At 40.4% G+C, this 21181-nt stretch overlaps 1 protein-coding gene across 7 annotated transcripts in view; it reads right to left on the reverse strand.

Moving 5' to 3' along the window:
• The window catches only part of GNE (glucosamine (UDP-N-acetyl)-2-epimerase/N-acetylmannosamine kinase), a 61531-nt gene that overhangs the window by 11686 nt on the left and 28664 nt on the right, over nucleotides 1-21181 (reverse strand). For 3 of the 7 annotated variants that reach the window (XR_014247550.1, XR_014247551.1, XR_014247552.1), the window contains exons 2-11: nucleotides 20590-21041; nucleotides 17685-17837; nucleotides 15130-15342; nucleotides 12633-12720; nucleotides 11671-11881; nucleotides 9422-9551; nucleotides 8826-9047; nucleotides 6667-6849; nucleotides 3931-4047; nucleotides 2109-3385 (exon numbers count right to left, since the gene is read on the reverse strand). Coding sequence is in view for 4 of the 7 variants with exons in the window: in XM_082402333.1 (XP_082258459.1) it covers nucleotides 3085-3385; nucleotides 3931-4044; nucleotides 6663-6849; nucleotides 8826-9047; nucleotides 9422-9551; nucleotides 11671-11881; nucleotides 12633-12720; nucleotides 15130-15342; nucleotides 17685-17837; nucleotides 20590-21041 (2071 nt within the window). In the remaining 3 variants the exon portion in view is untranslated. Of the gene's footprint in view, nucleotides 1-1203; nucleotides 3386-3930; nucleotides 4048-6662; nucleotides 6850-8825; nucleotides 9048-9421; nucleotides 9552-11670; nucleotides 11882-12632; nucleotides 12721-15129; nucleotides 15343-17684; nucleotides 17838-20589; nucleotides 21042-21181 lie in introns of those variants that run through there. The other 4 variants (XM_082402336.1, XM_082402333.1, XM_082402335.1 and 1 more) reach the window with 2 other exon arrangements.

Here is a 21181-nt window from a genome sequence, read left to right on the forward strand (position 1 = left end):
AAAAGACAACCTACTAAAAGGGAGAAAATATTTGCAAATCATACATACAGTGAGGGGTTCATATCCAAAATATGTGAAGAATTCATACAACTCAATAGCATAAAAACAATCCAATTTAAAAATAAGAGGATTTGAATAGACATTTATCCAAAGAAGCCAAACAGCTGGCCAATGGGTAAATGAAAAGGTGCTCAACATCACTAATCATCAGGGAAAATGAAAATCAAAACCACAATGAGATACCACCTCACATTTCTTAGAATAGCTGTTATCAAAAACACAACAAGTGTTGGAGAGGAGGTGGAGAAAGGGAACCCTTGTGCACTGCCGGTGGGAATGTAAACTGGTGCAGCCACTATGGAAAACAGTATGGAGGTTCCTCAAAAAATTATAATGGAACTCCCATATCCAGCAATTCCAGTTCTGGGTATTTATCTGAAGAAAACAAAAACATTAACTCAAAAAGATACATGCACTCTTACATGCAGCATTATTTACATAGCCAAGGTAATGGAAACAACCTAAGTGTCCATCAACAGATGAATGGATAAATAAAATGTGGTGTAAATATATATGACAGAATAGTATTCAGCCATTAGAAAAAAAATGAAATCTTGCCATTTGTGAAACATGGCTAGACCTTGAGGGCATTATGCTAAGTGAAATAAATCAGACCGAGAAAGACAAATAACGTATGATCTCACTGATACGCAGAATGTTAAAAAAACAAAAAACCAAGCTCATAGGCAGAGAACAGATTGGTGGTTGCCACAGGTGGGGGGTTGGGAGGTGGGGAGTGGGTGAAGAGGGTCAAAAGGTACAAACTTGTAGTTATAAGTCATGGGGATGTAATGTACAGCATGGCGACTATAGTTGATAATACTATATGGCATATTTGAAAGTTGCTATGAAAGTAGATCTTAAAAGTTCTCATCACAAGGGAAAAAAACCCTTAACTATGTATTGTGATGATATTAGCTAGACAGTGTGGTGATCATTTTGCAATATATGTATTTTAAAGTTATATAACAATGCTTTCTGTTAACAAAGTTTTTTGGTGGGGTGGTTGTTAAATCAATTATTAAATGCCTTAAAGAAGTTATATGACCTTCAGAAAGTAAGGAGCACAACAGATCTCTTTTGGGAAGGGGAATGCTTTTAGCTAATGAGTTAATTAAGAACAAAACAAAATACAAAAGTGGCAGGATTTCCACAAGGAAATACATTTATTTTTTTAGAATTTGGCTCAGAACAGTAACATAAAAATATTTACATTAAAATAAATTAAGATGTGATCATTTATCTATATGTAATAATTATGTTGGAATATATTAGCCTTTCCGTGAATTTAATAAAAACTAAGATTTGGTTTTAGATTCAATACCATCCTTCCAAATATTTGGTATGAAACTTGGTAGCAGTGCAACTGTCTGGTGTATACAGTGGTTGTAGGTTTTGTCAAAGAACAGCTGATGCCCCTTCACGGTATACCGACCCGCCCCAGACACTGATGGCCAAGCCAACTAGCTTCCTTTCCAGGAATCAGCTAGGACCTGGAGATTATTTCAGAGCTGACAGAGTTCTAAGAATCAGCCAACCTATCTTTTCACATTAACCCACCAGGAAGGAAGTAATTCAAATGCAAACTTGATTCCTTCATTTTATATGTGAACACTGAAATAATGTTGTAGAAACCTTCAGGTTTTCCTAAAATAATAAACAATCTGAAAAACATGTGCATGTCCTTTTTTAGGTCATCTAAAAGTACCCATAAAAACCTGTCACTAGGCCAAATACTGTACTGACAAAATTTCCACAGCATACAGGAATATTTTATTAAATTCACCACTGAGAGATAGTGTCAAAGATGAATCGATTCATTTGGTAATGAGATATTCTTGTGAAAGCTCTTGGTAGCCTGGAATAAATTAGAATATATTTGCACTTTGGAAGTTTTTGATATGAAGAGAGGTTTGTGTGGCTTAGCAGAAAAAACACAGAGGGACCTGGGTCAAACCCTGTCTTTAAGACTCATTAGCCACGCGGCTTTAGGCACACCACTTAAGACTTAGTTTGGGGTTCTATAAAATGGGAATTAAAACACCTACCTTACTGGTTGTGAGAATTTAGAATAATGCATATGAAGCACCAAGTTCAGAGCCTGGCACACAGTAGGCACTTAATAAATGGTGGCTATCAGTATCTCTTCCAGGTTGAAATTAATAGCAAGAACCTTGGCCTTTGTTATCTTGACACCAATGCGAGCGTGGAATCTTATTTAGCCAGAATCCAGATTCACAGATGTGGGCTCTAGGTATGACACACAACAAACACTGCCTTAATCAACACTCCAGGGTCATATTCAACATAGTATGAAACGCTATTGAAGGAAGAGGTGTCTGCTTGTCAGTAGCAACGATCCTTCTGGGATGGTTAATCTTTCAGAGGCTGTAAGTCCTAGTGGCTTCTCAGCTAGCCTTAAGAAGATAAGGACAAGGTCACTAAGGCCACTGTAATTCAGATCCCTGATCTAAAGTTGCTCAAGATTCTGAGAGAGTAATAGCAAATAACATCTTTCAACAAGTAACGTTTGGGGGTGAGAGATATATACACCTGATGTCCTTATCGTGGCCATGGTTTCATAGGTATATATATGTCAAAACTTAACCAAATTGTGCACTTTAAAAAATACCTCAATAAAACTGCTTTTGAAAGGTTTACTTAAGCCCTTCATGGTGAGATTTCCTTCTCTTCCCTGACTGGATCCCTTTCTGTGTTCTGAACTTAGGGTCAGAGGAGGCAGGATTAATAATCCAAACTCCAGTATCAAGGTCACACCCCAAGCAAGGCCTGCAGGTCTAAGTGGTACTCTAATAAGCAGTCATAAGGCTTCCTCGGCTGCTACTGTAGCTCCTTTTGGCACAGAAGATTGTGACAAGGTTTGAGCTGAAATGACCCCACAAGGAGCAGCATCTACAAAAACAGGGAAAAGTGACTTTGGAAGAGGAGACTAAAAGCAGAAACTGCCAAAGTTGCCTGCCAAATAAATTGAAATACCAAATTTGCCTTTTAAGAAATGCTCATCTAGAAGACAACCTGATTCCACCAAGGAGCTCTTGAATCTCGGTCCACGTCCACTCTTTGGAGAACTAGTAGATCCTGCGAGTCGTGTAGTCCAGAACCATGCTGGCGGCGCCGAGCAGGGCGGGTTCCACCAAATCTGAAACCACCACGTCCACATCCTGAACCGAGGACAAGGCTTGCTGGCGGATGACGTCTTTGACAGTGTGGATATAGTGACTGGCTAGGACTCCAGAGAGGATCACAAGGGAAGGATTCATAGTGTGGAGGATGTTCACAACCCCAAGACCCAATGCTGTTCCAGCTACAGGAAAACAAAAATTAAAAACAAGTTTTCAGGGAGAGAGCCAAATCCAAAGTCAAAGAGGAAGGTGGAAAAGAGCACCAGCCAGGAATAGTTCGTTCACACTACCTCATGGAAACAGTACTTTTAAAGCTGTTTATATGATTTATCCTTAATATGAAAAGATGATTATGTGATACTTGGAAATGAAAAGAGCTGGGTATAAAACTGTACATATACTATACTATATGATCTCAACTATGTAAAAAAAAAAATAGACTGGAAGGAAATGTTAATAGTTGATATCTGAACAGTAAAACTAAAAGATACTTTTTCTTACTCTCCTGTATTTCTCTAAATTTCCAGAAAATGAACAAGTAGTTTTTTCATAGTTGTAAAACAAAACAAAAACCTGTTTAAAAAGGCAATGCTGCCAAATACCTTGAATGCAGTAAGCAGGAAAATTACCTCTGCACTGGTCCTGAGGGCTGGGCATTTGCCGGAGCCCTGGGCCGTCTGAGGGCTCACCGCCCCCGTGGCAGAGCTGCCCAGACCCGCGTGCTCACCTGTTCTCAAGATGCTCTGGGCCTTTGCATTGCCAAGTTTCGCAGCTTGGATGAGATGGAGTGCGCCCACAGCTTCGTCTTTTGGCACTGACATCCCTTCCACCAAGAGCTGGTCTTCTGTTTGAGCAGAGGTGAGAAGGAGAAGCAGTCATTCATGAGCTGCGGAAGGCCAAGCTCATAATTATGCCTGTGGGCGGCAAGCCCCCAAGTGGGAAGATGATAATCCCTTTTCACATTTGCAAAGCTTTTTATCATTCGTAAATATCCATATACATTTGCCAGAGGGCTTTGCTGCCTGCTTATACATCATCCAGAGCTTCTCTAACTGGAAATCCTCAACTCTGGCCAGAGCCTCCTTCACTTCCCCCTTCCATATTAAACAGTCTTGAAGTGTGTTTTTCCCCCAAATTACCAGAACTCCTCTGCATTCATCTCCTTCCTTATCTATCCCAGATGCAAGGCTGCATTATTTGCCAGTGACCCACAGTGGCAGGAAGGCGCAGCACCTCAGAAACGGACAGACCTGGGTTCAGCTGTCAGCTCTACCACCACTGGCTGCACTACCCTGCCCATGTCGTGTCACCTCCACGTGTTTCTCTTCCAAGACTGGGGTAATGATACCTACCCTAGCAGGATTCCTTTAGGGATTAAATGAGAAAATGGACTTAAGTACTCAAGTGCTGGCCAGAGTAAATGCTAAATGAACAGTAGATATTTCTGTAGTTATCTATAGTCCTTGACTTTCTGCCCCTCACACTGCCAGCCACCAACCCAGATCAGACTCCTTCCTCATCTGCTATTACTTGGGCTCTGATGGGAGAAAATCCCAACCAAGCAGACAGTTACCTAGACACCAAGTGGTGGTCTCCTATCTTCCAGGGGCCCTCACAGCTGCTCTGGCCACTCTCTCCCATTCCCGTTCATTGCCCTTCTCAGCCTTCATCTCCTCAGACCGTCTATCCCGCTCCCGCTACCGAGAGATTTCCCCATTTCTGACCACTCAGATAAAGGACGCCTCCAGGCAGAACTCCCTTACTCTTCTGCCCCTGCTTATAAACAGGCCTGTGTTCGCACATCCCACGTCCCGCTGCTCTCCCTCTCGCCCCTCCACCAGGGCTTTGCAGCTCATCTCTTCCGCCCTCCCCAGGGGCCTTTTGTAAGGGCTCCTCCACCCTTCCTCTCCTGCGTTCTCAACCCTCACTTCTGCTCTTACTCAGGGTAGTTAGGCTTCTGCTCCCACTTGACAGAACTTCTTTAAGATACGCATTTACCCCCATGGGGGCAAAAACTGGTTCTCGTGGGCAAAAAAATTCTTACTCTTTATACAGACAGTAACAAACAACAACAGATAAACAGTGTATCTGTGGTATTAAAGTTTCATGGGGTTGAATGATTAGGAAAAAATGTCTAAACATTTAGGCTCCTCAGTGGGGGTGATGATAAAAATGAGACTGAAAAATAAACACTGTTTTCAGGGCTTCAAATGATGTCCTTCCTCACGGTCAAAGCCAATGAACTTTCTCGTTTCCTCTTACTCAGCACTTGACACTACCCACTACTCTCCCTGAAACACTCCCTTTTTGGTTCCTGTGACTTTACCCTTTCCTGGTTTTCCTCCGTGCCCTCAAGTGCTGACATTTCACAGGGTTCCACCCTCGACTCTCATCTCACTCCAAGTCTCATTCACAGGTTTAATGGCCACCTCAATGCCCATGATTCCAAATCCCGACCTCCAGTCCTGTCCCCTCTCCTGAGCATCAGACCCCTGCAGCCAGCTGCCTCCTGCGCAGTCCCACCTGCATGTCCCACTGGTTCCCAACCGTCAGCTCTGCCAAGCCCTGTTCCTCCTCTCATGTCCCCACCCCCAAAGTTGTCCACCCAGAAAACTGGAAGTCACTCTAGAACTGTCCCCCTTAAAGCCAGCCTCCATTCAACTCCCATTTTCCCGCTAGGAAAAAAAAGTGTGGTGAAGAATCTAAAATTTGGATCTATGTCTTTTCCCTAAAATTTTTCAGTGGTTTTTCCATTAGCTGCTGGTCCTGGCTTACCTCTTGCTGCACTATACCCTGCCTTGCCCTTATGCACCAACACCACTGTTTCCTATGCTTGAAAATGCTCCATGGCTCATCCAAACTTGCCTCAATAATTCTATTTACCCTCTTGACTCTCAACTCCCAGGACAGCACCCTAACGCTCCCTTCCCTATATGGAGAGGGCGGGGAGGGAACACTGGTGTCCTTCCTATATGCATCTATGTTCCTTGGCCATCGTTCTCATTGCACTTGGCACACCATGTTGTAATGATACTAAACGACTCCCTCTTGCATTAGACTAGAAACCATCCTGACATTTATAACATGTCCAGAAATAGGTGTAATTCAAATAAACCTCTCAGAGTTGAAAAATTGTAATATGTTCATCCATTTAATTCTCCATTAAAATCTGTATTAAGTACCCAACCTGTGCTAGGGGCTGAGAAGGCAAAAATGAAAGACATCTCCCCTGCTATCCTGGAGCTCAAGACCCCGGCCCTCCCAGTGCTGGAGAGGAAGGGTATTATTAATACGGGTCAGGACCAAGGAGACTTTGAGCTGCAGTATGTGGAGCCCTGATTTTCCTCTAGGGAGTGAAAAGGTTAAAAGTTCTGGCGTCAGCGTTCAGCTCTCTTTGGAATAATTACTCTGAAGTACTTGTCTACCATTTGGCTATTTAATTCCTCAGGTGAAAGAAACCGACCATCATGTAGCTTTTTTGCTTCCCTCTGCAAGGCCATTCCAGAGGCATACGCTTCAATACACCCATGGCTTCCACAGGAACAGTCAGGCCCATCCAGGGACACCACAATGTGGCCAAGCTCCGCAGCGCAGAAGGAGCTGCCATGGATCAGTTCATGCTGATGGATGATCCCCCCGCCAATTCCTATAGTGAGAGACGACAATCACTGAAGTGGCTCTGCACCTGAAACAGAAAACTGTGCTATGGCAATGCCTCCTCTGTTTAGCAAAGCTTTGGAATGTGAGGTTCTATATGGTGCCTACTTTCCTAGATAGCTGAAACTTACTAAGTACCAAAGCTTTACCTGGAATCATTTTGTATGGAAATATTTTTAGCTGATCCTCCAATGCCCTGTGTTGCATCTGCTTGGCTCACTATGATTTCAACTTGGTTCTCACCAAGGCCTTCTCCAACACTCAAGTAAGAGCCTAGCAGCCATGCAAGCACAGTTGCCCAGAAGCAACTGTCAACCAAGGAGAGACAGGAGCCAGCAGATTAAGTGGACAACTCTGGGTAGTATTCTGCAGGCTTTCTGGGAGATTCTGGTAGATTTCAGCCCCCACTGTCCTCAAGGCAACTTTGATAATACATCCTCTAATGGCTCTCCTACTCTGTTCCATTCTTCCCACTCCCTCACTCCTGCTTCTCAGAATCACCTCCAAAATAAAATACCCACACTGAACTCCTTGTCTCAGGCTCTGCTGTGGGAGAAACCCAAGATAAGACAATCTTTCTGAAAGGTTTCATACACCACCTGCTTTCTTAAACAGAGAATATGAAACATGGTTTTGCCTCTTCGTAATGCCACCATGTCTAAAAATCTGTGATTCAATAATTACGAATTTCGATGACTATTTTTTGTTATGGAGTTGAGGAGTTAGTAAGGGGTAAAGGGCATTTTGCTTTAATAGGGTCTGCATTTTAGAGTTGTCCTGCCATCTCTTACTTCTTATGGCACCTACTCATCAACCCTCACTCCTCTAATTTGCAGGTTATTACTGCTCTGAACTAGGAAATGATATCCAAGCTTGCTAAAACTGTGTCCGAGACTAAGAGAAGTGCATGAGCTCAGCATTAGGGAGGTAGTATAATGTGGAGTTTAAGAGCACACACGGTTTTATACATATCTGGACAGCGCAGGGAACTCCACTTCGCTGTACAGTAGAAACTAACACAACATTGTAAAACAGCTATACCCCAATTAAAAAAAAAAAAAAAAAGAGCACGCATGGTTTGAAGTTAGGCATATGTGGGACCAAGTGCTGCCTCGAACACTGACTAGCTGAGCCCGTCTTCTCATTTAAACAACAAATTGGGATATCAGCAAAAGTGGCAGAGTAGGGAACTCCAAAAGCCCATCCCTCCACTAAAGCAATGAACAAACTGGCAAAAACTGTCAGAATCGAGTTTTTTGGAACTCTGGAAACTAACCAAAACTTTACAACAACGAGGGGAATAATTAATCAAGAAAAAAACGGCTGAATCTTAGTAAGAGATTTCTGGCATTTTCTGGTCCCATCACGCCCACCCCTCACGCCCCAGCTTGGCGATGGCCTAGAATAATAGCCTACATTCCCAGTACAGATGGCAGTACTGGAGAGAGCAGAATGAACCTTCTTCTCAAAAAACTGTGGTGGTTTGTTTTGACCTGCTTGGTGGCTCCCGGAGGACCAGCTCAAAGGGCTTGCCTTTATCTCACCTACCCCAGAACTTTCCCAGGGCTGAGGGGGCTATCCAGGGGGCACTCATCAAAAACATTTAAAGGCAAAATATAGTTATTAGTCTCTACTGCCTAGGGCAATGGACAACAGTTGTGACAAACAATATACTAACCAAAGAGAGTAGGAGGAAATCCTGGGGCATGAGCAATGAGAAGCTTTGGGGAATAAGAGCTTTGACTAGCTCGGACAATTCCTGGGAATTTAGAAGGCCACATGCATGCACAGGGCCGGGCACACGCTCAGAAAAGACCTGGGCGGGCCCTCAGCTCTCACCTTCAGGCTCTACTCAAGCAGGAAGTGAAGGTGAAAGCTGACTTGTAAACTGCCTGGCTGAGTGGTAAAGGCACGTGCCCCAACACACACCCTAGCTCCTGAAGCAGCCGTCTCTACTCCTCTTACCTGTGCCTGTGATAAGTGTCACAAAGTTTTCAAGGCCCTTTCCTTGGCCGAATTTCCTTTCTGCCAGGGCAGCACAGTTGCCGTCATTGTCTACCCATACGGGGAGATGCAAAGTGTCAGACAGGGGGGTCCTGAGATCCACAGAGTTCCACTCTTGAATCAGTTTGGTTGAATGCAGCACAATTCCTTCCCGAGGATTTACACGGCCACCTGTGGAAATGCCTGAGCTCCACCACAAACACAAGGAAAATGATTCTGATGAGCAATCTCAGAAAAGTGTGCCGACTTTCTGGGCTTGGAACACAAATTAATTCACCCAAGATCTCCTAAAACATACATTACCAAGGACTGCAAGGAAATGTAAGGCAGTTCTGAGCTAAATCTGTGGCTCCCCATAGATTGACAGTTCCATCAATGCTTCCCTCACAATGTTTGTTGGGGTCCCAGGAAGGCCCCATGCTTGGGGCCCACAGACAGGACCTGGAGCCATCTACACACAGGGCAGACAGTGACCTGATGTTCCATCATGCATCAGAACTCAGCAAACTTTGTACATTAAAATGAACGTTGCTTAGGTATGTAATTTACAATCTCACCTACTCCCAAAATTCTGCAGTTCAGTTTTACAGCTTCTGCTGCAGCTTCTACACACATCTGTAGGATTAAATTAATCCTCTCTTCATAGGTTTTAGGATTGAACTGAGTATACTTCTTAACTATTTCACCCTAAAAGAGAAAAAACAGATCTGTCTCATGGTCTCAGCTAAGGAGCATACAGTGAATGTTTGACCTTTTTCATGATAAATCAGACATTACTCTAGGACAGTACTGCAGAGTCAGATGACTGCTGGGGAAGGGATCCACTGTCTGGCTTGGGCCAGCCCTGGGATACACTCAAGTAGTTTCCTGGGAAGACAACCTAGCATATGGCCGTTGAAGCAATGACAACTCCACAGCCAACCAGATGGGCCCTCTCTTAAACATAAGGTGAATGTTGGCTAATCTGAATCGTCATTAAAAGGTCATTTTTAACTCTTTCAGGTTGACAAAATTTCCTTGTTTAAATACTGAAGCAACTAAATAAATATCCTAAGTCGTTAAGCTTTAATCATCTGCCATAACTGAAGTCAATAATGGTATGGAACCATGATGTTTAAATTACTGTGCTTGGTGATATGTTTTAATACCAATCAGGGACCGTCCCTCCTAATTATTCTTGTTTTTAAATTTCTTTGCTCTTCTCACTTGTATATTATTTTAAGTAAATTTCAGAATAATGCTGTTAAACTTTAAAAAACCTCACTGAAATATTGACTAGAATTACGTTAAACTCATAATTCAATTTGGAAAGTGCTGACATTTAAAAAAATACTCAGCACTCCTAACCAGGATATTTTTCAAGCCTTAATATTTTATAGTGAAGTTTTTAGATTTTCTTTTTATAGATCACATAGTTTTCTGGTTTAGGAAACCAGAAAACTTTATTTTATAAGTTCTGTTTTTGTTCTAAATAGGATCTCTTTTTCCATTCTTCTGTTATTAATGGATTTTTATCCATTTACAAGGGTTAAAGCTGTCACTAATGACTGTCATTAAAAATAAACCTAGTTGTGCTTCTCCGCCTTCACTGTGCATCAGAACCACCTGGGCAGCTTTGAAGAAATATTGATGCCTAGTCCCTACCCCCCGAGACTGGCATCTAACTAGTCTGGGGTGGGAGCCAGGCATCCATATATTTTTTAAAGCTTCCAGGTAACACTAATGTGCAATCAGGGTTGATAAATACCTACAGAAAAACTCAAATCTTTACCTACAATTTCATATAAGTAAAAAGTTATTGATATTTATATATTTATCATAATATCTAGCCATTTTACTCAATTGTGTTATTAATTCTACAAGCTTGTTGGTTTATTCATATTGTCTATAAATAGTATTTTTTGTTTTACCCTGTCCACAATTGCCATTTTTGCTATTCGTTCCTTGCTTTATTCCCTTCCTAACTTTGAGAATTATGTTAAATGTTGCAGAAAACATCCTTCTTTTCCACTTGATTTTAATAGGAATGCCTCTAGAAATGCCACTACAGAGGGTGTTCGCCATTGATATGGAATATATCATCTTTATGTTAAGAAAATATTTTTCTATTAATACTTTTTAAAGAGTATTTAAAAAGGAGGCCTTTGTCTTCACTAGATAAAATTATGTTTTGTTTTGCTTTTCTTTATTTGATCTAAACAACTCTGTGTTTAAAATCCTCTGTATTTCTCATGGATTCCTGAAATTTCACACATCTACAATGCTTCAAACAAAGATTTTTCTGTTAGGTTTATTCTTCCTTGTTAAGTCATCAGAGATCATTTTAACATGGACAGTTTGGTGTTTTATAAAGGCTCTGTCAACACTGTGGTGATGGTTTGGTTAAGAGATTGAAGGTATGCTGTACGCAACTAAAATCATGATCTAGAGGAGAAGCAATTCCCCTCACCATTTGCAGACACCCTCCCCTGGGTAGTGAGAGTAATCAACATACTCCATGCTCCAAGCTGTTACCAAGTATAGAATTTCAGGTCTCCTGGGTGGCAGATGCTCTCTCTGATGCCTAATGGGTCTCCCATTGTCAACTCAAGTCTACTAACTTGGATTCCCTGAGAACTTTACTTCTTTAAAATGTTAGTGATTAGTAAAATAGTGAGACACACATTGTAATGGAACCAAAAGTCAATACTGTGGGCAAATGATTACAAGCTCTTGTGTATGTTTCCAGTCCTACCTTCCAACCACACTTTTTAAAAATCAACTACTCATATGGGATATAAAGTTAAGACCTTAGGAGTTATTTTACCTTCATGCTGACTATTGCAACTCGGAGGTTCGTCCCACCAAGATCAACAGCCAAGGCACTCAGAGTTTCAAGAATATGGTCAATATCTTGGGAGATGTTATCCTTCACAGGAGGAAAACAGAATTTCTTTTGTAGTGGCTCTTGAAGATCAATAGATTTGAGAAACTTCAAAATCCTCGGAACAGCATTTCCATCCCCATATATCTTTGAACTGCAATGTCCAAAGAGTCAATTAAATTGTTTCTCTTGTACATATTAAATTATACTGAGGACATAGTATTATTGGAATCTGAAATTTCGGGTAATAAATAGTTTGGGCTTCTTCTTTTAAAATAACAACATCTGGGTCTCTTCAGCAACACTGTTAACTAAATACCTTCATATTATCAATAGAATATCTAAAACCATTGTTGATTGAAATACAACTGTTTCCTGCCTGAGATATCATTAACAAATTGCCTGAATTGCCTGTAAGATCAAAGAAAAATTATCTTTGTTAAGCCAATTTCAGAATATATCATAGTTTGGGACAGTAAAAAAATTTTTTTTTGCTTTTTTGGTTTTCATCTTTACTTCTGTAGGGAAAAAATTATTTTCAGAAAAAAAGATTCAAATAAAGGAAAATCTGATTAATTTGAAACAGGATAGTCTAAATTAAAATGCTGAACTATACTATTTTTAAAGAAAATCGTTACATTACTTTCTAATACTTATAGAAATTCAAAATAGGCTAAAGCAGTAGTTCCTAGCAGAAGTGCTATATTAATTAACTGAGACAAATAAATTATTCTCCACTGGAACCCTTGGTAGAGTAATAGGGGGTATATTAGCAAGCCCTGTCTCACCAGCAGATAGGGACCTCTAAGGATGTAGAATGAGAGCACCATTAGGATGACTAAACAGCTTGAAAATGGTGCTCAGAGAAGCTCCTGTTTTAAATCACTTTAAAAGTATACACTCACCAAGGGTACTGTTTACCAAACTGAAGGTGCAGCGCTTGCAATATTTTGTCTTGGGTATCAGCATCCCGGACATGAAGGACATTCTCCCCTAGGTAAATCCAGTGCCGTATGGTGATTCGGAAGTGGGAGAAGCAAAAGAATATAGAAATGAGCAGTGTGTCGTGCTCATAAGTAGCCCTGAAACCCAGAAGGCTTCGAACAAGTCTTCTATTAGAGAGACGAACTTTTCTACTTTGTACCTTTTAAAGCACTCTCAGCAAGATCTCCATATATCAGATACTTAAGGGCCGTAGGTTCCTTTATTCCCAAAGAGAATAAATCAAGCTCTTGTTTATTGGAATAAATAAGGTAATTAATCCAGTATCCACTTGCCACTCATCTATTCATCCAGCATGTCCACTCTTTCCATCTGCCCTGCCTTCCATCTACTCAGCCAGTTGTGGGATCAGTTGGTCAGGCCAGGTTGCCAGTTAGTCAACTGGCCAGTCAGCTGTTGATGCAGTCACTTCCTTTCCATACATTTTCTGACCAATTTGAGGGAGTAAATACAGTGACAATGACATGTTTTTTCAACAGACTTGGCTATGAAGAGGAGAAAAGCAGAAGGGTGGTGGCTGGGGAGAGGTTGTGTTGTATTGTTTTGTTTTGAAGATACCAGAGACTTAGGCATGTTTAAATGCTGAGGAGGCTAAAGATACATGGAAGAGAAACGTCCTTGAGAAGGGAAGAGGGGTGGGGATTTAGAACACAGGCAGAAGGCTGAGCAGTGGACAGGCAGGGGTGACCCCACACCCTCCAATGTAAAGAAGGTAAGAAGAAAAGGATGGAGGGGCACGTGTTTGTGTTAAGTGTGGTGGCAGAAAGGACAGACTGCCATTTTTTTTTTTTAAGAGAAATCTTTTTTTTAAAAATAAATTTATTTATTTTTGGCTGCATTGGGTCTTCGTTGCTACACACGGGCTTTCTCTAGTTGCGGTGAGCGGGGGCTACTCTTTGTTGCGGTGCGCGGGCTTCTCATTGTGGTGGCTTCTCTTGTTGTGGAGCACGGGCTCTAGGCGTGCAGGCTTCAGCAGTTGTGGCATGCAGGCTCAGTAGTTGTGGCATACAGGCTCAGTAGTTGTGGCTCGCAGGCTCTAGAGCGCAGGCTCAGTAGTTGTGGTACACGGGCTTAGTTGCTCCGCGGCATGTGGGATCTTCCCATACCAGGGATCGAACCCGTGTCCCCTGCCTTGGCAGGCGGATTCTTAACCACTGCACCACCAGGGAAGTCCCAGGACAGACTGCTTTTGATAGAAGACCCTGGTACCAAATCCAATGTTCACATCTTATTTGAACTCTTAGCATCATTCAACACCACCTCCTTGAAACCCTTTCTTTTCTGGACTTTAATAATATCACACTCCTGGTTTTCTGGCAGTTCCTTTTCAGTCTTCCCTCCTGGTCCTTCCCTCCTCATCAGAAGGGCTCCAGAGTTTGGTCCTAGGCTCCATTCTCTTCCCTATTTACATGTTCCCCCTGGGTAATCTCATTTCATCCCTTGGTATTAAATACCATTTCTGGCAGAGTGCGTCATTATCCTCAATATCCTTTGTACAGTAGCAGAATTTTTAGCTTGGCATCTAATCACCCAGCTAAAGGGTATATGTATTCTTCAGCTACTCTTGCAGCTGGATGTGGCCATGTGACGACATTCTGATAGGATGTATGAAGAAATACTTGCAACTTCCAAGTTGTGCTTTTAGAGGGAAGGACATCTTCCCCTCTCCTCCTTTCCCAGTGGCTAAAATGTGCACTTGACAGCAAGAGCTGGAGCAACCATCAAGAAGATAGATGGAGGCTAAGTCTCTGATGACTTACCAGTGAGAAACAAAGAAAATCTAACTTATTTGAGGCACTATTATTTTGGGTCTCTCTGTTACAGCAGCTGAACTGATATCCTAACTAAACACCATCTATACGCCATCACTCTCAAATTTGTGTCTTCAACTTCAACTCTCCCTGGAACAACATAGCTGCCAACCTGCCATCTCCACTCATATCTAATAGGCATCTCAAACTTAACATGGCCATTAGAGAACTCTTCATTCTACCCGCTCCCAAATTATTCCTTCCTCAGGGTCTTCCATATCAGGAAAGAATACTCCCACTACTCAGACCAAAAGTGTAAGAGTTATTGTTGATTCCCTTCTTCATTTTACTGGGCACAGGAAAACGAAAGACTAGCATTCATATAACACATTCAGTCACGTTCTCTCTTAAACACAGCCATCAAAGACCGTAATTAACTAAGAAACTCTTAGCTCTGATGTTACAAAGACAATAAAAGATTTGGTAATCATTGTATGCTACCTATAGGTTTCAGGCTACAATTGGTCATTAACCTCATTCACTCACTTATTGATAAACACATATGCCGGCACTGATACGTGCATACTTTATAATAACTCATACAAATGTATTAAGCTTAGTCAGTTGAAATATAAGCAAAGGTAAATACCTGTTTCTCTTCCAATCTGACGTGTTCCTAGGTTGATCACAGGTGTTCCAAAAGCTCCAACCTCTCGTACCCCACAGCTGCTGTTCCCAATCATACAACCAGCATGGGCAACCAGCTGTATAAACTGGTCAAATGGGACATGTTTAACTGCACGAAAATTGGGATGATGCTCAATGCCCTTCTTCCGCATCACTCGAACCATCTCTTTGCTCCCTGTGAAAATGAAAAGAACCAACTGTTAAATGGTTTACGAGATAAAGGAACAATTTTCAGTGGCAAGTATAGCCCCACTTAAAGAAATATCCCCTATAAAAACTCATAACAGTTATTAGGGAAATAGTCATTTTAATTACTGATCTTTTCATGAATGATGAACATCCAAAACATCCGGTCAGCCCTCTGTTTCAACTCATCTAGAAACGTCAAACAGCAGCAGTGGGTCTCTTCAAACAGCACTCCACAAAGCAAATACTAACACCCCAGTAAAAGCTTTTACCTTACCAATTAAGAGGCTCAAGACAGGCCAACAGTCTCTATCTCTTAAGCCAGGAGTTCCTAAATGGAAAGGTCTCGGGCTCCACATACCAAGCTGATCAGAGGGCCTCTGCCTCAGCTATGCGCACATCTACATTAACGACGGCTCAAGGGGACAGCAAGCACTCCCACTTACGTGGACTGAACAAGCTCTAAGCAAATACAGATAGATTCTGATACTGTGGCTGATATTTTACTTTAAATGCATGACTTTTTTTGGAAAAGTTACGGATGTATGAGGGGGAGACGATATTCAATGCCCCTCTGCTTGCCTCTCTACTCACCCTTTCCTAGTGGCTGTGACCAAGGCGGGCAAGGCGGCTAATCTGATCAGTTACAAGGCAGGACGACGACCACACCATGTCCACTGGTGTGCAGGAGCCGTGAATTTAACAGAAGCTGGGCATGCATGTGTTCTCCTTTTAACTTTCTCCATGGCAGGGTAGGCAACAGACTCAGGGGCTAACTCCTTAGAGCAGGCCCGGCCACTTCTCTCCTGCCAGAACATGCCAGTCATTGCACGCCAGAAGCTGCTACTATTCCAAGATTCAGATTTGGGTTCAATTGAAGGCTTCTCTTTGGCCCTATATCTAAATGACAGTCACTAAACCTGCTTTCCAGAAAACTCTACATTAGGGAATGGGGCACTAAGTCAGATAATGAGAAAGTGATGCCTTGATTCTTATTTCCCTCTTGTTCCTTCTGTATATTTTATCAAAAACCCTGTGAAAAGGAGAGGCGAGTGGCAGACATGATTTAGGCATTCCTGGGACCCTTTCCTTTCATAGGGGTAAAAAAATCTCAAATTCTAAAGTATATACAATAAGGAAGGTATATTACAAACAATATCACTGACAATGAATACTGAACAAGAGATATAATTACATTATAAATATTTATGCAAAAATTTAAAGGATTAGAAAAGAATAAATATTAAGGTTTTTGAAATATTGATACATAACCTGGATGAAATCTGGGTTGGGGGTCTTAAAGTTTTTTTCCTACTAACACCCTACTTTGTTCCCCCTAACGGAAAAGATTATTCAAGACACACTAAGGGAAGGATTCTTTCAGTGTAAGATGGTGACATTTTGGCACTGCAGAGAAGGGATCCTGCCTCCTTTACCAAAAAATGCCTAAGAGCTCAGCAATGAGTGGTATCAGCTAATAATAACCAGTATCTGAAAATCCCTCAGTATCAGGCCCTGCTCTGGCATTTCCCATTTATATATCCCTACCATTAACCTAAGGTCTTACCTGCACTTGTTCCATCCACCAGTAGGTGATCAATCAGGTTAGGCTTAAGGATCAACTGGTTGGGAACTAGAGATCTAAATTGCTTAAGCTCAAGATTAAATTAAGGTATAGCTAACATAAATAAGAGAACAAGAAATAAAAATAATGGCTATTTTACTGCAGTCAGTAGGATCATTACTTTCCTAGAGACACTCTTTCAGCTTCTAAGGTTTATATCTCTTGGCTATTGCATTTTTTTTTTAACATCTTTATTGGAGTATAATTGCTTTACAATGTGTATTAGTTTCTGCTTTATAACAAATCAGCTATACATATACATATATCCCCATATCTCCTCCCTCTTGTGTCTCCCTCCCTAGAGTCTGTCATACAGAGTGAAGTAAGTCAGAAAGAGAAAAACAAATACCGTATGCTAACACATATATATGCAATCTAAAAAAAAAAAAATGGTTTTGGCTATTGCATTTTCTCGTTGATGGAAACTGGAGGGAAGAGACTAAACATGAAACTAGAATGGAGATTTGAGGGTTTTTTTTAAGTATTTCTTTCTTTCCTATTAAGTTTCTACTAGACTTGACAATAATATCGCAAACTCCTCAATCTACTGCAAAATCGGTGATCCTTTGAAAATCAGAATGCATTTCAGAATAGAATGGCCTTCAATGATAAGATAAGCAAGATAGGAAAGTCGGTCAAAAGAAGACATAATAGAAACATAAAACTGGAAAGGTAGGTGGCATACTTTCATTTTCAAGTTCAATTACCTGCATCAATATTTGGAAACAGAACTAGGGTCCGCTTGTTAAATGAGATAAGTGCATCCAATGTTAATTCAAACATTTTTATGGAATGCTTAATGTCCGTGGTCACAGGGTGCTGTAGTGCAACAATGTAATCTTTAGATTTTACATCATCACCTGTTTAAAGAAAATCAAACCACATTGCTTCATTAGTTAAGAATCTTAAAGGAGGAAGAAGCAAATTCTAAAAAGCAAAACCCCAAAGTCTATGTTTTAAAATTCTAAGGAAAAAAACAATTTGTCACATTCTAAGCAGGGCATCCAAATTCGGATCAAAGGATAAGAACTTACAGCAACAAGTCCAAGGATTCCTCAGGGAACTTAACGTTTTACAAAGGTGCTTGCTACCACAAACAAAATATATAATTTTAAATAGTAGACACTAGACTTCATTGTTTTAAAATTCAAAATATTTCAAAGCGTTAGAAAAATGTGACTCTTCCCAATTTCTAACTAGTGTTTCTAATGAATTATCAGCAATATTAATGAGTAATAATGTGTTGCAAATCAGGGCATTTAGAGATTGATTGAGCATGAAATAAATTTCGTATAATGCATAGGCATTTCCCCACTATCGCCCACCAGATTCAACAAACCACCAGTGTTTCTAACTCTGTTCAACGGACTAGAAAGGCTTCACTCATCCCCAGGCTGGGATCCCAAGGACAGTTCCTCAGCAAAAATGTAAAGTGTAAAAGATTTGGTTGGACAGTGCCATGCCAAATAACACAAAGAATTCTGCAACAGGGCCTATATTATCCCATAAAACTGAAGATGAGCTCTATTCACTTATTTTTTTGTTTGTTTTGTTGTTTTTTTCTACTCACTTATTTTTAATGAAAGAATATATTTCTTTGTGATATTAATTTTAATGATCAACTTTATCATGAACTATGTTTATCATTAATCCAAATTCAATCAGTAGCAGTTACTTTTTATAATTTAATGGTAACAGAAATTTTTTACTAAGAATCTTCAGTAGTATTTGATTTAAAAGACTACAAGCTCCAAAATTTTATTTTAAAAAATGACTGGTCCCATATCACGTTCTAAACTGGGGGTGGGGTGGGGATATAATTACTAAATTTTTGTACAAAGTAGTAAAAAAGAACAGTGAAAAAGAAAACACAGAGCGATGAGCTGGAGCTACCCATCCCTGGCAATAATATATTTTGTGCAAAGCCTGCACCTGGTCCTCGATGTATGACTTCTGACATTTATCTGCCTTTGTCTCCAGAACTCAGCAGCTTCAGCCCTTCCACACAACCCTTTCCATTATGGTACCATTACTTGGTTTTGGGTCAAAAAGTTCTATATTTACTGTGGTATTTCTTTCAGTATTAGGAATGTAACATGTCTTTTTAAATTTGCTAATATTTTTATTAGGACTGTTATTTATTAATGTTCTGGTTACAAAGCTGCATGTTCTGAGTGGCTTACCCAATACTATTTTTCTTATAAGCAGAAGGATAATGTCAGAAATTGCAGGTTGAGAAGCAGGTACAGGCTTTGCACAAAAGGTATTATTGCCAGGGACAGGTGGCTTTGGCTCAATGTCTTTTCCCCCACAACTGGTTTAAAAAAAAAAAATCTAGTTTTTGCTATTTCGTCATTCTTCTTTTCACAAACAAACTGCTTAAAAGGTTCCAAAGAGAACCTTAAGCCCTACAAGTACAATTTTGCTGTATTCTGCTTTATAAGGGTTATTTTCTATTCATTACAAGTTTTTCAGAAATACAAAGTTTTTCAGAAGACATAGTGAGCTAACACTATAATCAGAACAGAATGCAAGAATGTTTACGTAGAAGCATGCAGAAAGGGGAGACTGAAGAGACAGAAGCCTGTTCCATCAGCATTATCTTGACAGGTTCCCTGGTAGCTACGAATCTGTCCAAGGATAAGAAATATATAGACTGGATTAACTTATATAGTAGAAAAACCCAATTTATTTCCTGTTCTAATGTAATCTGGATTTAAAATATACACAATCACTTTGATTACACAATCACCCAATCAATTTACTATTAATTTCATTATTCAACAGATCTACCTCTTCACAGAGGAAAGTCCTAAATACCTAAATAGACGATTAGTCCTGATTGGCCCTCTAAATAGTACTCTCACTATAAATTAACTAATTGACATTGTTTGTAAACCTATTTTCTTTGCCTCTGATTAGCAAAAAGTAATTTCCAGGAATCTAGATCATTGATCATTGAAGATTTCAGACCTTAAGGCTTACTTACAGAGGTAACAATCTCTAATGGTACAACTATGACTTCTGCTTTTTAATAATAATCATAATCCCTTATAACTGCTTTCAACATTCATTATCTTATCTGAGTATTCCAACAAACCCATAAGAAAGGCATTAAAATTAAACATAACAATTTTTTTCATTGTGCGAAAAAGCAAAATAAAGGAAAAAAAAACACTTAATTCTACTAACCAGAAGTGAATATTATAAATGACTTGATGCACATACTTCCGACCTTTCTACGTTACTGTTTTTATAAAAATGTATCATTATACATATAATTTTATAGCCTGCTTTTTTTTCCTTTTTGATATATCAGGATCAGTCCCTGTAACTAATATTCACCTATAACATTATATTTAATGGATTAAAAGCATTCCATTGTATAAAAGTAGCACAGATTTAAAAAATTCAATCCACTAAGTCTATTTTATAGAAAAGGTGAGTCTCAGAGAGGTGAAGTCATACCATAGGGTGAGATCTATGAACTAAAAACCTTGGCCTTCTGATTGCTAATGGAACATTCTATCCACAGTAGTTTCCAAAGGATTGAAGCATACCCAAACTTTCGGACAAAAGCAACCATTAGACTGAATGAAGTCTGATACATACCTAACCACATCCGAATGATGCTCATGTAGTCTTTGTTCTTGGCGGAGAGAAGTTTGTCATAGGAAGGGCAGCCTGCCAACAAGATGCGATCATGGTCCTCACACATGGAAATCAGGTGTTGCTCTGCACTTCGGGTGCAGCACACATGATAATGAGCCAGTTTCGTTATAGCGTGTCTGATAGAGTCATCAATGGTCCCACTGACTTCCCCCCCTTCAATGTGAAGGATTCGGATGTTCATCAAGGCAGCAGACGTAGCCAGAGCCAGGGCATCAAACCTGTCTCCATGAACAATCATGATATCAGGCTTCAGGCGGTTAAGAACATCTGGTAGCTTCACAAGGGCCAGGCCCACTGACTCCACCATAGCTGCCTCATCTTCCCCTCTGACAATTGTGTGTAGTCTGGTGTTAATGTCAAAGTCATCTTGTTCAATCATGCGATATGTGTTTCTAAAGCAGGAGAGAAAAATGTGAGAGCATGTTCTTAAGTATAGGGCTATAAAAACATCAACATTAACCCTGAAGGGAGAAATATTTCACAAAATTTCCTTGTTAAAATAAACTGAAGTGTAACTTACACACAAAAATAA

Source organism: Balaenoptera borealis, assembly GCF_965194805.1.
Source record: "Balaenoptera borealis genome assembly, chromosome: 8".
Taxonomy (NCBI): Eukaryota; Metazoa; Chordata; class Mammalia; order Artiodactyla; family Balaenopteridae; genus Balaenoptera; species Balaenoptera borealis.